Below are 17,519 nucleotides of genomic sequence, written 5' to 3' on the forward strand. Positions count from 1 at the left end.
TATGGAGAGAGTAAACAGGACACTGCGAATGGACACACAAGTAGGATCTTGAGCCAGCACGTTGACTGTCCATTTCTCTTCATGGATGCTGCCTGACCTGCTGAGTTCCTCCAGCCTCTTGTCTAGTGCAAGTCTTGCTGGTACAGACCTGATGGGCCGTGTTCTGTGTTTGGTGACCTTCAGTTTGCCCCTGTCAAGTATCCAGGGTGGGGCTGAAAATTCCAGCCAGGTGCTGCATGGGTTGACCTGGAAGGAGCAGTTTTCATTTTGAGCAGTAGCGTCTAAGGGGCGAGGGGTGCTGTTCAAAGTTCAAAGTAAATTTATCATCAAAATAATTTTATATTTAAGTTATTCAGAGTAAATTTACATCAAATTTGGTTGAGATGTGTAACATTTTTTTTTAAATGACCTGTTTCCCAATGAACCTATGTGCAAAAGAAGACAAATTATGCAAATGAAAAATCAATAAATAATACTGAGAACATGAGTTGTAGGTTCCTTGAAAGTGAGCCTGTAGGTTTAGGAACAACTTCAGAGTTGAGGTGAGTGAAGCTATCCACTGGGCTGGCATGGACACAGTGGACTGAGTGGCCACTTCATGCTAACACAAGGAATTCTGCAGATGCTGGAAATTCAAGCAACACACATCAAAGTTGCTGGTGAATGCAGCAGGCCAGGCAGCATCTCGATGCTGCCTGGCCTGCTGTGTTCACCAGCAACTTTGATGTGGGCCACTTCATGCTGTCCATTTTTTTACAACGCTGTAATGGGCACAGTGGCACATTTTTGGCAAGGGCATGATTTGCAGGAGTAATGGCCTCCTCTGCTGCTAGTCCATTGCACACTTGTCCTGACAGGTGGCGGGTGAAGGCGAAAAGGGCAGCTGGTTGCCTCCTGTCCTGTTGCAGCATTCGATTGTTGGGTGAGATCAGAGAGATGGCTTCCACACCTTCTTTCTACAGCAGGGATTCACAACATTTTTATGCCATGGGCCCCTACTGTTAACAGAGGGATCTGTGGACCCCAGCTTGGGAACTGCTGCTCTGCAGGCATCTGAGAACTAACGGTTATTATTATTGTCTCTGGGACCATTTCCAACAGATCAAGTGGCTTCTTTGTTTGAAATCCATCTTACTTTGTCTTACAACACAAATTGAATCTGGGATCTCAGAACACTGAATACTATGTTCTAGAAAACCCTAGTCAGACTACACTTAGAATATAACCATATAACAATTACAGCATGGAAACAGGCCATCTCGGCCCTTCCAGACCACGCCGAACTCTTATTCTCACCTAGTCCCACCGACCTGCACCCAGCCCATAACCCTCCATTCCTTTCCTGTCCATATAGCCATCCAATGACAACATCGAACCTGCCTCAACCACTTCTGCTGGGAGCTCGTTCCACACAGCTACCACTCTCTGAGTAAAGAAGTTACCCCTCATGTTACCCCTAAACTTTTGCCCTTTAACTCTCAACTCATGTCCTCTTTTTCGAATCTCCCCCACTCTCAATGGAAAAAGCCTATCCATGTCAACTCTTATCTATCCCCCTCATAATTTTAAACACCTCTGTCAAGTCCCCCCTTAACCTTCTACACTCTAAAGAATGAAGACCCAACTTGTTCAACCTTTCTCTGTAACTTAGGAGATGAAACCCAGGTAACATTCTAGTAAATCTTCTCTGTGCTCTCTCAATTTTGTTAACATCTTTCCTATAATTCGGTGACCAGAACTGTACACAATACTGCAAATTTGGCCTCACCAATGTCTTGTACTATTTCAACATTACATCCCAACTCCTGTACTCAATGCTCTGATTTATAAAGGCCAGCATACCAAAAGCTTTCTTCACCACCCTATCCACATGAGATTCCACCTTCAGGGAACTATGCACCGTTATTCCTAGATCCCTCTGTTCTTCTTTTTCGTCCATCGTCGACGTCGATGAAGACTTTGACACCATTATTGATGGTGTTGAGACCAGCACGTGACTTGGATTTAAGTGAGGGAGAGTTGTGCAGCATCAGCCTCACTCTCTCTTCCCAATTCCCATCTGGATCCAGTGGCAAGACAGAGTCGAGACAGCTGGAGATGGGACTAGGCGCAGTGGATGACCAGGATGTCTTCTGTGCCTTATCCTGCTCTACACATTCCACGACGCTTGCAGAGACCGTCTTCTTGAGCGTTGGACCTTGCATTGGTCTCGTCCGCTCAATCCGCCAGAGTCTGTCTTCACATGCTGGGATAGACAACTCCCTATCTCACCGAGGGTTTGAGACCCGTCGGCTACCCTCACCTGGTTTAGCCAGCTTGTCGAAGCCGTTGCCCGGGGTGTGGCCGCTGTCGCATGCAAACAGCTACGGGGAGCCACAGGTGAGAGCTAAGTGCCAGGTGGGGACCAAAGGTGGACTAACCGCCTTGAAAAGGACGCGACATGTTACCCCACCAGAGGTGCTACCCCTCCCTGACACCCCATACACCCCAAATCCCTCTGTTCTACTGCATTCTTCAATGCCCTACCATTTACCATGTATGTCCTATTTTGATTGGTCCTACCAAAATGTAGCACCTCACATTTATCAGCATTAAACTCCATCTGCCATCTTCCAGCCCACTCTTCTAACTGTCCTAAATCCCTCTGCAAGCTTTGGAAACCTACTTCATTATCCACAACTCTACCTATCTTGGTATCATCTGCATACTTACTAATCCAATTTACCACCTCATCATCCAGATCATTAATATATATGATAAACAACATTGAATATTGTGTTTAGTTTTGGTCATCTCATTATAGGAAGAACGTGGAAGATTTAGAGAAGGTGCAGAAGAGATTTACCGAGATGCTGCCTGGATCAGAGAGCATATCTTATGGGGAGAGGTTGAGCAAGCTAGGGCTTTTCTCTTTGGAAGCAAAGGAGGATGAGAGGTGACTTGGCAGATGTGTACAAGATGATAGGAAGCATAGATAGAGTGGAAAGCCACAGGCTTCTTCCCAAGGGTGGAAACAGCTGATGCAAGGGAGCTTAATTCTAGGGTGATTAGATGAAAGCATAATGTCAGCAGAAGGTTTCCCACACACAGAGTGGTGGATGCTTGCTTGGGTGCTAGCAGAGGCAGGTACATTAGGAATATTTAAAGAGTCTCGTAGGCACACGGATGAAAGTAAAATGGTGGACCATGTGGGAGGGAAGGGTTTAGACTGATCTTAGAATATGTTAGAACGTCAGCACAACGTTGTGGGCCAAAGGTTCTATGTAATACAGCAGAAAAACAAATCCTTCAGCCCATGATATCTGTGCTGAACACAATGCTGAGTTAAACCAAGCTGATTTACATGCACGTGATCCAGGTTCATGTGTCTGCCTGAATGCCTCCTAAACTTGGCAGGCTAGGGTTAACTAACACCGAGGAGCCTTCATCAATGTCAACACACGAGCAACAGGATGCCCACCACTGCCAACCTCCCCCCTGCAGCCGATTGAAGCAGTCTCCCCCCGCCACCCCACTCTCCACCCTGCTCATCTTCAACTCTGCCCCCAGTATTCGTCGTTTCTGAGATGGAGAGACATCCTGTGTCAGGCCCCCGCCACTCTTTGTCGCAGAGGCCGCCTGGCCTGCCGAGTATTTTGCAGCTTTTCCAGCTTCTGCCAGTTTTTCTTTGGTTTTCATTTTTTTGATGGGACTTTAGAGTTGGGATTTAGGAGGAGGGGGGAGTGGTTGGTCAGTGGAAGGGCTGGTGTATTGAGGTAAAGGAGGCTCCTTGGTCCTCGTTAACCTTAGTTCAGGTCCAAAACTCTCCATCTTTTCCCTCCACTTCTCATTCGCCCCATGCGCTCTCTACCTTTCACCTGTGCCTCTGACCACCTCCCCTACGCTCTCCACTCTTCACCATCTATTGTGGCATTAGGGTTGCTTGATCTTGGCAGACACATTCTTTTTTTTTTGGCGTGTGCCTGCGTGCGTGCGAGTCTGTGCGTGTGTATCTGTGTGTGTGTGCTGGTGCGTCCGTGATGATGTCTTTTTCATGGCTTTTTACAAGGCGCGGAGCGAGAGCGAGAGAGACCGTGTGGTGTGCTACTCCTCACACAGAAATTTTCGCAGTATTTTCCCTTTATTTTACGACATTGAGTTGCGATCTCGACACTCAACCCGGCACGGATAGAAAGCGCACTCAGGGGCGGACCCGACTAGTTTCGAACCTGGGAACCTCCGCTCCCGGGTCCAGCGCCAATGTCGTTGCGCCACCCGCCGGCCCTGGCGGACACATTCCTGCAACTATTTTATTTGATTTCTCACTCCGAGGACAAAAGCAATCAGCCATTAGTCCATCCTTCAAACCTTGTCAGGAACTGCGAGCCATTTCACCACCTTCAGTATGTTTTTTTTATGACTAATAAATTATAAAGGAGAGCACAAAGATAAATGGGCAAAAAAATAACAATTTGATTTTGTGCCTGTGTGAATTTCCTCTTGGGTATGTTACTCAGAGTCAACTCCATCCTGTAGCTTAATCTCTTGCTCCTGGGGACATGTGGAGATTGGCAGTGAAACTTGGGGCTCCCTGGTTTAGTAAATGATTTAAGGATTTATTTCAAAGGCTTCATGTGAGAAGCTACCTCAGCTGATGTTTTTCTGTTCTGGGTTACTGCAGATAGACTTGTGTTAAGATCAGTATTTATATGTAGTGTATTGAAGAGAGGGAGAAGGGGATATGTATGTTCTGCAGTGTTGATTGTGATACAGAAAGTATGTGCGCATCAGTACATGCCTTTAAAAGGTGTTGGGTCTTGATGCTTTTAGAAACATAGAAACATAGAAAACCTACAGCACAATACAAGCCCTTCGGCCCACAGAGTTGTGCCGAGCATGTCCCTACTTTAGAAATTACTAGGCACGTGGCCAAGTGGTTAAGGCGTTCGTCTAGTGATCTGAAGGTCGCTAGTTCGAGCCTCAGCTGTGACAGCGTGTTTGTGCCCTTGAGCAAGGCACTTAATCACACATTGCTCTAGTCTGTGCGAGGAGTGGCGCCCCACACAGACTTCCAATCTGCGCCTTGTAAGGCATGAAAATGCCCGAAGTAGGCCTCTCATGGTCTGAGTCGATGTTCCCTCCCTCCCCTACCTATAGTCCTCTATTTTACTAAGCGCCATGTACCTATCTAAAAGACCCTATTGTATCCGCCTCCACCACCGTTGCCGGCAGCCCATTCCACGCACTCACCACTCTCTGAGTGAAAAAATTACCCCTGACATCTCCTCTGTACCTACTCCCCAGCACCTTAAACCTGTGTCCTCTTGTGGGAACCTCGTCCCCAAGTCGGAGGGCGGGATTGAACCCGGGTCACTTGGGTACAATCTCCTGCCAGACAGCAACGAGAACTGAACGCAGTTCGCTAGAACTGTAAAGTGTTGTGTTCACCACTATGCTACCATGATGCCCTTAACTGGGCCGTGGCCATTGTTGAATACAGACAAGTGCATAGAGCCCAGGTGAGAGCTGAGTGTCTGGAGGGGACGAGAGGTAAGTGAGCTGCCCCAGAGTGGATATGACTAGTCCCTTCACCATAGCTACTACCCCTCCCTGTGAACCCTCCATGGTAATAATAATGTGACAATATATACAGTGACAAACGTAAAACACCAAGATGGTGCAGAGATTGTAATGGAATAAAAGAGTCACAGAAACAATGATGGAATAGTTGAGAGAGGTAGAGTTGGGAGAACAAGCATGTGGTAGTGGCAGCGGGAAATGGCTGTGACAGATTTCCCGCGTGGAGTTTGCCGGGTTCCCTACGGTCAGAATAATCTTCCCTATCTCCCTCGCAGAGGTGCCGCTGACACTGTCCGCACAGCTGGAGAACTGCCCAGACGTTATCCGTGTGTTGTGTCTTGGAGGAGCCCACATCGACTTCCGAGCGCGAGATGGGATGACGGCTCTGCACAAGGCAGCCATTTACGGCAACTACAATGCAGTCTCGGTAACTTTAAGCATGTCACTCTGTAATGACCACCTCCCGCCAACGGTGGCAGCACTTGTTGATTCATTCCACTCCAAAAAGAAGCATCATGGTCTGCAATGTATGCCATCTTCAATGGGCTCCCACCACCAAACACATCTTTACCTCCCTGCCACTCCCTGCTTTCTGCAGGGACTGCTTCCTTTGTGATTCCATTGTCCATCTGTCCCTCCCCACTTTCCTGGCACTTATCCTTGCAAGCGGACGTGGTCCACCTGCATCTTCACCTCCATTCAGGCCTCAAACAGTCCTTCCAGGTGTGGCAACACTTCACCTGCAAACCTGTTGGGGTTGTCTACTGTATCTGGCACTCCTGATGTGGCCTGCTCTATATCGGTGAGATCCATTCTAGATTAGGAGACCGCTTTGTCAAGCACCTTCATTCTACTTGCAAGAAGCAGGATATCATATCCCGGTGGCCAATCATTTTAATTCCAATCCCCATTCTCATTCCGAGGTGTTGGTCCATGACCTCCTCTATTACCACGATGAGGCTGGTCTCTGGTCAGAGGAGCAGTACCTCATATTCTGTCTGAGTAGCCTCCAACCTGATGGCATGAACATCAATTTCTCTAACTTCCAGTAATTATTCCCTCTTCCCTTTCCTTCTATTCCCCACTCTGGCTTCTTCCTCACCTTCCTCTTCTCCTTACCTGCCTATCACCTTCTCCTGGTGGCTTTTCTCCTTCCCTTTTTCGCACTCTCATCTATCAGACTGTTCTTCTCCAGCCCTTTACCTGTGACCTCTCAGCTCCTTGTTTCTTCCCCCACCCACCTGGCTTCACCTATCACCTTCTAGCTGGCACTCCTTCCACCCCCAGATTCTTATTCTGGCTTCTGATCCCCTCCTTTCCAGTCCTGATGAAGGGTCTCAGCCCGAAACATCGACTGTTTATTCATTTCCATAGATGCTGCCCGACCTGCTCAGTTCCTCCAGCACTTCGTGTGTGTTGATCATGGCCTGCCACCACTCTTCTGTAATGAACTCCTCCTGCCAGTGGCGGCAGCACTTGTTAATTCACTTTCCTAGAAGAGGCATCGTGGTCTGCCACAGCTCTTCCCTGGAGTTGAATGTGTTTGTGCTGAGCAGTGTGGGTTAAAAGAACATATTATTGTATCCCCTGCTCTTGATCTTGTTTGAATATGTAGGGTTTGGAATGTGGGGTACGATAGGGTGGTGGGTGCAGCGTAGTTTTTCAAAAGGAATTGGATGAAGGAGAGGATCTGTGGAGAATGAACAGGGAACAAACTGCAACATACATCAAAGTTGCTGGTGAACGCAGCAGGCCAAGCAGCATCTATAGGAAGAGGCGCAGTCGACGTTTCAGGCCGAGACCCTTCGTCAGGACTAACTGAAGGAAGAGTGACTGACTGGATTTCTCTTCAAGAGATTATAATTTTGCACCCTAATTACATCCTTGTGGGTTCACACTATACTCTCTCTGGTACTGTCAATCTACAAGCAGTGCTGACAACAGAACTGTATTGTGAAAGATGCCCGTGAACTAAATGTGAAATTGGTGACTCTCTATTTCCCAAGTAGCTCTTCCTGACTCGTGTTCTGTAGAGGATTAGTCTCAGTCTGATCCTGATCAGAATATGTATGGGACAGAGTCCGGGTGTGCTGGAGGTGGAAGATGGCCTGTCCTGAGGTTGGAGGACTGTATCTGTGTTTAGGGGGTGGGGGATGTGGGTCTTGTTTTGTCACTTGTTGTGTTTGGTGTTGTTCAGCTGAATATTGTGGACGCGCTATGTTGGCATCAGAATGTGTGGTAACTCTTGCAGGCTGCCTCGGATTTGTTGGTTGTTAACACAGATGATGCATTTCATTTGAAGCTCTGACGTTAAATAAAGTTGAATCTTGAATCCCGGGTTGATCTGACTGATAGAATGTCCAAGAGCTTTGTGGTCGTTGGAGACTGCAGGCTCCAGCTGTCCTCAGGAAGGATTTGAATTTGCCTGTGCGATACACAACTGAACAGGCACGGCCTGAAGACTAAACCCCGTCCAGTCAAGCAGTTGACCAGATGCCTGACAACACTGTTAGATGGTGTCCCTGAAGTATTGCTGCTGGAGGAAGAAGGGGGAGGAGTTGCTCCTGATGGATATGTGGATGACTGGGAGTTGTGTGTTGGAGGTATGATTAATTAAGTTCGCTGATGATAAATTTAAGGTCCCAAGGTCCTTGTGAGCCCTCAGGACGCGGAAAACCTACGTTGTGTTGTTACTTTACAAAACATTGGTTAAACCACACCTGGAGAATGAGGTGCAGGTTTGGTCACTACTCAATAGGAAGGATGTGACTTGCTGGAGACAAGATTCACTAGGATGGTGTCTGGTCTGGAGGATCTTGGTTTGTGGATAGTGAAGACCACAGCCAGAACAACTGGAAAACTGGGCAGAGCGTTGGCAGATGGAATATAATCCCAACAAGGATGAGGGGACGCATTTTGCAAAATCAGGTAGGGTAGGACATTAGAGAAGAGTACTAGATATTACCATAGGATATTATTGTAAACACTACTGGACATTACCATTGGATATTGTAAACATGGGGCAAGGAACATTGATGGGCAGAGGTTCACAGAGTTCTTGAAAGTGGCCACACAAGAGGAAAGGTAGTGGAGGAGGCGTACAGCACACTCGCCCTCAGAGATCGGGCTGTAGAAATCCTCACTGTGCCTGGAATGGAGGACTTGAGTTATGGGAAATAAATTGGACAGGTTGGGCTTGTTTTCCCTGGAGCAAAGGAGGCTGAGTGGTGACTTGTTAGAGGTGTGTAAGGTCAGGAGAGCACAGGGTACAGGGTAATGGCATAGAATAGTTAGAGTCTCTTCCTCGGGGTAGGGACATCCAAACTAGGTGAAAGGTGAGAAGGAGGGGATTTAAAGGGGAGCTGATGGGAAAGTTGTTTCACGTGCAGCGCGGTTGATCTTCGGAACATGATGTCAGAGGAGGTGCAGGATTCAGATACCATCACTATCTTTAAGACACATTTCGACACTTTAATAAGCAGGTCATAGAAAAGGCCGGTATGGATATGCTGAGCTGAGAGGGCTGTCTATGTGCTATACAGCCCTGTGACTGTGGTGTGGAATGGAAGGAGAGAGGGAGAGAGGAGGGGAAATTGTAACAGCGCCTTGTCCCTGATCTCACTGGGACTGTGTCCTTGCTGGTTTCAGACACTGCTGGAACAAGGGGCGTCTCCGAATTACAAGGACCGGCGCGCACTGACGCCTCTCTACCACACGGCCATCGTGGGCGGTGACACCAGCTGTTGCGAGCTCTTGCTCTACCACCGGGCTCAGATCGGCTACGCCGACGAAAATGGCTGGCAGGAGATTCACCAGGTAAGCGTGGAGATGTGGCTAGCTCTCGGTTCTGGACCTGCTCTAATAGAACGTGTCTCCTCTCCCCTCCCCCCCCACCGACCCCCACAGTTGACCTCCGTCTCCTCTCCTGTGGGACCCAGCTTGAACCCCAAGTCTGAGGGTGTTGATCTGTCTAGCCTTGCATCTGGGCATCTGGTTAACATCACTATAGTATATAATATATATCCCTCCATCTGACTGGTATTGAGAGTTCACCAAACCAGGAGAGGCACAGTGATGTATCTAGTAGAGCCACGGCCTCACAACGCCAGTAACCTGACCTCGGGTGCCGTCCATGTGGAGTTTGCATGCTCTCCCTGTGAGCGCGCTGGTTTCCCCAGGGTGCTCCAGTTTCCTCCCAGGTCCTTAGGGTGTCACGCTAGTTTGCTCGGTAGATGTGTAGAGGTGTTCAAGATGAGAAGAGGCTTAGTCTGAGTGGACAACCGGCAACATTTTCCCCAGGGCAGAAACGGATGAAATATGGGGGCAGAATTGGAAGGAAAGTATAGGGGGATGCCAGAGGTAAGTTTTTACCCAGAGTGGTGGGTGCATGGAATGCACTGCCAGGGGCGATGGGAGAGGCAGGTACATTAGGGACATTTAGATAGACACATGGATGAAAGAAAAATAGAAGGTTATGGGGAGAAAAGGTCATAGGGAAGATTAAAGGAAGGTGTGAGTGGGGGATGAGGGGAATGCAGATAAGGCCAAATGAGGAGAGAGAACAGCATCATGGGCCAAACAAACTGTACTGTGCTGTAGTGTTCCATCTTCTCCTTTCTAAACTGGCGATAAAGAAATTTCTGATTCAAAGATTTAAGAACCTTCTGTAAGTCAGTTTAAGTTTATTGTCATGTGCACAAGTCCAATGAGACATCGGAGCACGATTAGGCCATTTGGCCCATCGCATCTGCTCCATCATTCAATCATGGCAGATCTATTTCACTACCTTCTCCCTGTAACCCTTAACCCCCCTTGTCAATCAAAAATCAGTCAATCTCTGCCTTAATGACTTGGCCTTCACAGCCATCTATGGCAAAGAATTTCACAAGATTCCCCATCCTCTGGCCAAAAAAAATTCTCCTCATGTCTGTTTTGAAGGGATGCCCTTATTCTGAGACCAAGCCCTTGGATCTCATTGACGGAAACATTCTCTCTCTGTCCTGCCCTTTCACTATCCATTTGATTTCAATGAGATTCCACCCCCTCCACCCCATTCTTCAGAATTACACTGAGCGCAAGTCCAGAGATATCAAACTGTCAGGTGCAGTGAGATCACAGGTTACCTACACTGTGGTGAATGTTCACATACTTAGATTTAAAAACTCTTCCTGTCTCTCTCTGTCTGTCTGTCTCTCTCTCTCTCTCTACATTTTTTTACTATCTGGATCTCCCCTCTTCCCTCCCTTTCTCTTCCCCCTCCTCCCCCCTCCCCCCCTCGCCCCCCTCCTTCCCCCTCTCTTCCCCCCTCTCTTCCCCCCTCTCTTCCCCTCTCCCCCTCTCCCCATCTCCCCCATGTCCCCCCTCCTCCCTCTCCCCCATGTCCCCCTCTCCCCCTCTCCTCCCTCTCCCCCATGTCCCCCTCTCCTCCCTCTCCCCCCTCTGCCCCTCTCCTCCCTCTCCCCCCTCTGCCCCTCTCCCCTCTCTTCCCCCTCCCCGACTCCTTTTTCACGACTCTCCTTTTCTTTTTTCCTTCCTTCTCTCCTTCCTCTCCTTCCCGCCTCCTCCTATCCTCCGAATGATATCTACCCTCTTTACTGGCCCCCCCCCCGCCCCGTGCAGGCTTGTCACCATGGCCACGCACAGCATCTGGAACACCTGTTGTTCTATGGAGCGGAGATCAACAGCCTGAATGCGTCAGGGAACACGGCGCTCCACCTTTGTGCTCTCTACAACAGGGTCGGTATCCGATGTGAGTTATGTTGAATGAGTTATTGTTTATTTTTACGGCTTCAGTAGATGTTTCCCACCTCGCGTTACCACACCCTCATCATTGTCCCATCCTCTAAGCCAGCACATCAGGTACCTGGGGATCCTTGAGAGGCTGGAATCTAGTAGAACGATTTGAGGGGTGGTTTGTGAGCTAGAGTTAGATCTAACTGGAGTTTGTACACAGAATAACAGAGACACAGGAATACATGCAGTCTGAAGCAGGAGCAAAACAGGGTTTATATCTGGATTAACGTATTCCTGGGAGTTTTCGAGGATGGAATCTAATCAAAGTTTGTTCAGATTTAAACAACAGATACTTGAAAGGATGCTACAGGCCCGATCTAGTCAAGTATTTGTGTGGTGTAGGTGCAGAATAGCAGGAGCCTGAGGTTAGAGACTGGTCATTCATACAGTGATGGTAATAAGCTGGATCTTGGGGTACTTACTTGTTTGCCTGCTTCTTGAAATATTGACTTCAAAGGAATGTTGGCAGTTGACATTCTCATGTTCTGCGGCAATGTGAGATGTTGATTTGCCGTGAAACGTTCTGTTTTGTGGCATTAGTCTGTCAGGTAAACTGTCCCCTTCCCGGCCACACTGAGCTTCAGGTGCCAGAACAGGCCATTCGGCCCATTCACCCGGGCAAGTATTTATGTTCCTCATAAGTCTCCTGCTTCATCCATTCATCTCCACCATCAGTAGATCCTATCCCTTTCACCTTATCCGCCAGCTTTCCCATAAATCAGGGGTTCCCAACCCTTTTTTATGCCTTGGGCCAATACCATTAAGCAAGGGGTCCGTGGTCCCCAAGCTGGGAACCCTTGCTGTAAAGGCTCCTGAATGATGGTGGACGCAGCTTTCAACAGGGGCTCACGGTACGGAACGGGGGAAACTAACGGAGAAACCGGACGTAAAAGGCGGAATCCTGGGCACAAAATGAGAACTGATCGCTTGTGTATCTCAAAGAGCTGGCAAGGGGACCGTGAGCCAAGTGGCCTCCTGCTGTGCTCTGTCATTCACTGAGACTGGGAGAGCAACAGTGAACAAGAGGGAGGTCCTGTTGGAGGTCCACCTTCGATGAAGACCCTACTTCCTTCTGGACATGTGAGGCTCCGGCCTTGTTATCTTCCTTCATAGCAGCACAGAGAAGTGAGCGATGTCTGTATGGGAGTCTTTGAGCTGTTAACAACTTCGGGGTAAGTAAGCGAGGATGCTTGCAAAGGGAGCGAAAAGAAATAAGACGGCGGGACTGTGAGGACTCTTGGCAAGGTCCTTAAGAGGAGCATCCTGTGTCTTCGCAACCTGGAGGGGGGTGTATTTATCCCAAATGCGAACAGGAGGGTTTTTATTCAGAGTAGCACATGGGCAAATTCTGCTGTGCAAGAATTGAGTTGAATTGAAATGGATTTATTACTGACATCCTTCATATACATGAGGAGTAAAAATCCCCTTTTGTATGGTGATCAGCATGAATGAGGTGAGCAGGACCCAGGGGCTGTACGGTTCTCTGCAGTTAGTCACCCAGGCTGCTTCAACCGCGTCACACAAACCCGTCACCCCTCCCTCTCACCGGGGAGGGCGATGGCACGGGGGCAGGGGATCGCCTCCCTCTGCAGGCTGGCCCCTCCGGAAGGCATGTCACCCTGGCTTGGGAACCCCTCGCCGTTCCTTCGCCCCCACTGGGTCCAAACCCTGGAACGCCCTCCCCAACAGCGTTTCCACCAGAAGGACTTCAGTGCGTCAAGCAGGCGCTGCACTCCCAGCTCTCTCAGACAGCTGGGCGACGGGCTGGTCTTGCTGTCAACATCGAGGGGAATTATTGACTCTTTAGTGGGTGGAGAAGTTTCTGCTTTTGACCTGTTCCATTGAATTGTCTCTCCTTCTGCAGAATACTCGGTTGGCCGCACAATCGCCTTCCCTAGGAACGCGAGGCACTGCTGGTTGTCCACGTGATCCGCATGCATAATCCACATGTACAAACGCCACGTATAACCGCATGCATAACCCACTCACACAATCCACACGCACTTCTGCTGAATTACTCTGCCCACTCCGCAGGGTAGGAGCGCGAGACCCTGCCCACTGGACGACGCCAGCCCGCGCCCACCTCTCCTCCTGGGGCATGAAGTCAGGGCTGAGGCGGGGACCGGGGCTGCTCCTTCCCAGCCGTGCGCGTGGTGGTAGGAGTGGGGAGGAGACCAGGAGCAAGTGGAGAGTGGGGTCGGGGGCTGAGGTACAGAAAGAGGGGAGCGAGGGGGTGTGCGATCAGTCCCGGGCTTCTGACTGTGATGTCACGAGGAGCTGGTGAAAACGATCGGGGAACGCTCAGGGTCTGACTGAGGTCATGGCAGAGGTGGGTCTGCTAGCAGCCACTGAGTGGCTGCAACCCCCCCACAAGATCACTCACATTTTCCCAGACTTCGGGAAAGTTCCCTGAAGCAGATGTTCACACCTCTACCTTCAGCTCCATTTCCCCCTCTAACCTTCACCTCTCTCACTTTACACCTCTCTCTGTTCCTGTCTGTTTGGGTCTCTCTCTCCCACTCCTGTTTGTCCCTGTATATGTATGTGTGTGTATGTATATATATGTTTGTGTGTGTGTGTGTCTGTCTGTTTCACTCGCACTCACATCAACCCACTTTTCCGGTGTATATGTCCCATCCCTCCCCTCCTTCCCCATCCCCCCTCTCTTCCCCCTCTCTCCCCACTCTCTCCTCTCCCCCCTATCTCCCCCTCTCCCTCCCCCTCCCCCTCTCTCCCCCCTCTCCCCCTCTCCCCTCTCTCCCCCCTCTCTCCCCCTCCCTCCCCCTCCCCCTCCCCCTCTCTCACCCCCTCTGACTCCCTTTGTCCCCTCTGTCTACCCATTCTCCTCCTGTCCCCCTCTCCCCCTCTGTCTGTATCTCTCTCCCTATTCCCCCTGTCTCTGTATCTCTCTCCTTGTTCCCTCTGCCTCTCTCTCCCTCCCCAGCTTGACCTTTTCAGTTTCTGCCTGCCCTCTGTTCACCTCAAGCACCCACCTCACCTGAGGTGTCATTTCGAGTGCCGAACTGAGACCTACGTTGGGCGAGATGGGCTCAGTCAGTGCTGCGGTGGGTGTCAGAGCCTGCGCAGTGCCTGGTGTCCTGGCCAGTACCAATCTCCCTCAATCTACCTGAGGGCGGGGAACCTGTGTGGGTGTGCATCGATCCAGAATGCTACCATAGTGTTCCGGGATTAGAGGTGGGGGGAGTTTTCTTGTACAAGTTACACGTGGAGAGTTGTATGTGTGTGCGTGTGGGGCGTGATGCCCAGGTTGAGTATAGTCACGCACAGTCTCCAGAAACGCTACGTCCTCCACACTCTGAAAGCACCAATTTGTAGCATTTGTCCTGGGATTTTCCCTGGCCTGACCTGACTCCGCGTCCTTGCGGCAGAGGTTGCACTACCTACCCTCAGCACCCCTCCCACCCACACATACTGACCCTGCACTATCCCACACTGGTGCAGGTAAGGACCATACTGTTAACTGTGGCTGGAGAAGACCCAAAATCTCCCACTCAGCTCTGCTGTTTCCGCCTGCTTTTTTTCCACGTACGTATGCTTTGCTTCAGTGACGTCAGGTATGTAGCACGTCGGGGCTGCGTGGTGGCATTGTGCCAGCTGTAAGGTCGAGGGTTCAATTCCCGCGGCTGTCTGTAAGGAGTCTGTCCGTTCACCCCGTACCGTGTGGGTTTCCAGTTTCCTCCCACGTTCCAAAACCATACAGCCAGGTTTAGTAAGTTGTGGGTGTTCTACGTTGGCACCGGAAGTGTGGCGATACTTATGGGCTGCCCCCTGCACATCCTCGGACTGTGTCGGTCTTTGCCACAAATGACACATTTCACTGCATGTTTCAATGTGCATGTGAGAAAAGAAGATAGACTGTGCGAAAAAACTAATAATAAATAATTCTGAGAATATAAGTTGCAGAGTCCCAAAGTGGCCTCTCCCCTCATCCACTCTGCCTCCCCCCTTTTTTTTTACCCTTCTGTCAGCACCCCATATAATTTCCCCCCCACTTCCTCCCTGTTCTCCCCACCTCTCTGCTCCCCCTTCCCCTCCCTCTCCCTCCGCCACTCATGTCACACAAACATGTCAGCTGGACTGTGGGTGAGAGTCTCGCCGGGAGTTAATGTCGCCAGGATTGAGGAGTGGAAGGAGAGGTGGTGGGGTGGTGGGAGAACAGGATGGAGAGAGTAAGGTTTGATGAGCAAGAGTTTGCCCTCTATAAACTTAGGACTTTCCTCTGACCCTCCATTACCGTGTCTGTGCAATGACTGTTAGTGCCCGGCTGTGTCCTGTGTCAGTGTATCCATGTGCCTTCTGTTGCTGTGTGTTTTCATGAACCTGCCCATTTTCCATGTGTTCTGTCCTGCTGGCGTGTTGTGTGACCATCTCTGCATTAATCAACGTTCTCCGCCTTGCCAGCCTGTGTCTGTGTCCCTGCTCTGTGCGTGTCTGCTGATCACCGTGTTTCATTGTGTGCGTATGGGGTATGTTCTGCCGTGAATCTGTGTGCCCATCTTCAGTCTTGACATGTGTGCGTGTCTCTGTGCATCATAGTGTTACTGCTCAGTAACACACACCTGTGCACGTACCCTGTCTGTCTGTATGGATCACAGTGGTCTGTCTTGCCTCTCTCAGTCCCCTTGTGTGTGAGTGTATCTGTATGTATTTTCATGAACCTGCCAATCTTCTCATGTATTCTATCTGGCCTGGCCTTTGTCTGTGTTACGTGACTGTATCTCAGCGTACATGCCCACCTTTGCATTAATCGGTGCTGGCCTGTAACCATTTCCAGTGTGTGTCTCTGCCTGTGTGCGTTTGCCTGCCTCTCTGTCCATCGCCATGTTCCATCTCGGCTGCCTACAAGCCCCACGCGTGTCTGTGCTGATGGCTGTGTGTTCCGCCCTGTGTGGGCAGGCCCACCTCTCCGTTAATCACGCCTCTCCTCTCTGTACACAGTATAGCTGCACTCGTATCCTGCTCTACCGGGGGGCTAACAAGGAGATGAAGAACAACAATCGACAGACCTCCTTCCAGGTGAGCAGCGCTCTCCCCGCTGGCCTCAAAACCGTGACCTGCGCCCTTCCTCAGTTCTGTCACTTAAGCTGCAAAAGTGCTGCATGATATTCTCCAAACGGGTTGCCTATTGGTGGGTCCTCAGGTAGCTGTAGAAGCCAATCCGGGAGCAGCATGTTTTGATGTGGTGTGGGCAAGAGTAAGTGGTGGTTGTGATTGGTGTTTGGGTCTTTTGATTGTTCAGTATCTTTCACAGCTGCCGCTTGATCTCTGCAGGACAGTGGAGGGCATTCTTAAGTAGCACAGCTCCCTCTTCAACAGATTTCCTCTTGGTGTATCCATTGAGTGCAGTGTCTTCCCAGTTTTTAGATGTCATGTTGGATTTCTTCAGGCCTATTTGGATGGTATATTTGAAGTGTTCCCTTTGCCCACCGGGTTCACTGACCTTCCTGCAACTAGGAGTAAAGGATCTTTTTTGCAGAGACTTGAGTTAGGCAACGTCCAACCAACTCAGACAACCAACCTTTGTAAAACTGGTCAGACCACACTTGGAATATTGAGGTCAGGTCTGGTCATCTCATTATAGGAAGGATTTGGAAGGTTGTAGACGAGATTTAGCATGATGCTGCCTGGACTAGAGACATGTCTGATGAGGGTAAGTGGAGCAAATAGGGCTTTTCTCTCCGGATCGAAGGAGGATGAGAGGTGATGTGATGGAGGTGTACAACATTATAAGAAGCATAGGGGTCACTTGCTGCCAGGAGTGCTGGTAGAGGCAGATACATTAGGGACATTTAAGAGACTCTTAGCTACATGGATGAAAGGAAAATGGAGGGTTATGTGGGTAGGAAAGTTTAAATTGATCATCCAGAGGATATCCGATGCTGTGCACTCACTTTTGTGAACTTCAGTTCTGAATATTATTTGCTTATCTTTATTGTTTGCACAGTTTGTTCTTTTTCTGCACATTGGGTGGTCTTTTTGATGGGTTTCTTTGTAAGGAGACGAATCCCATGGTTGTAAATAGTAGACATACCTTGATAATAAATATACTTTGAACTTTTAACACTCTTTTAAGGTGAGTGGAGGAATGCTTAAGGGAGGCCTCAGAGGTACAGAGAGTAGTGTGTAAAGCAGTCAACTATGTTTCT

The 17,519-nt window shown here is 49.6% G+C and overlaps 1 protein-coding gene across 6 annotated transcripts in view; it reads left to right on the plus strand.

Annotated features, from left to right (window-relative positions):
- Positions 1-17,519, plus strand: part of shank1 (SH3 and multiple ankyrin repeat domains 1) — a 281,534-nt gene that overhangs the window by 115,816 nt on the left and 148,199 nt on the right. For 4 of the 6 annotated variants that reach the window (XM_063062528.1, XM_063062527.1, XM_063062526.1 and 1 more), the window contains exons 6-9: positions 5,835-5,986; positions 9,208-9,375; positions 11,179-11,295; positions 16,312-16,389. In XM_063062528.1, coding sequence (XP_062918598.1) covers positions 5,835-5,986; positions 9,208-9,375; positions 11,179-11,295; positions 16,312-16,389 — 515 coding nt within the window. Of the gene's footprint in view, positions 1-5,834; positions 5,987-9,207; positions 9,376-11,178; positions 11,309-14,521; positions 14,899-16,311; positions 16,390-17,519 lie in introns of those variants that run through there. The other 2 variants (XM_063062530.1, XM_063062531.1) reach the window with 2 other exon arrangements.

Source organism: Mobula hypostoma, chromosome 11, assembly GCF_963921235.1.
Source record: "Mobula hypostoma chromosome 11, sMobHyp1.1, whole genome shotgun sequence".
In the NCBI taxonomy this organism is placed as follows: Eukaryota; Metazoa; Chordata; class Chondrichthyes; order Myliobatiformes; family Myliobatidae; genus Mobula; species Mobula hypostoma.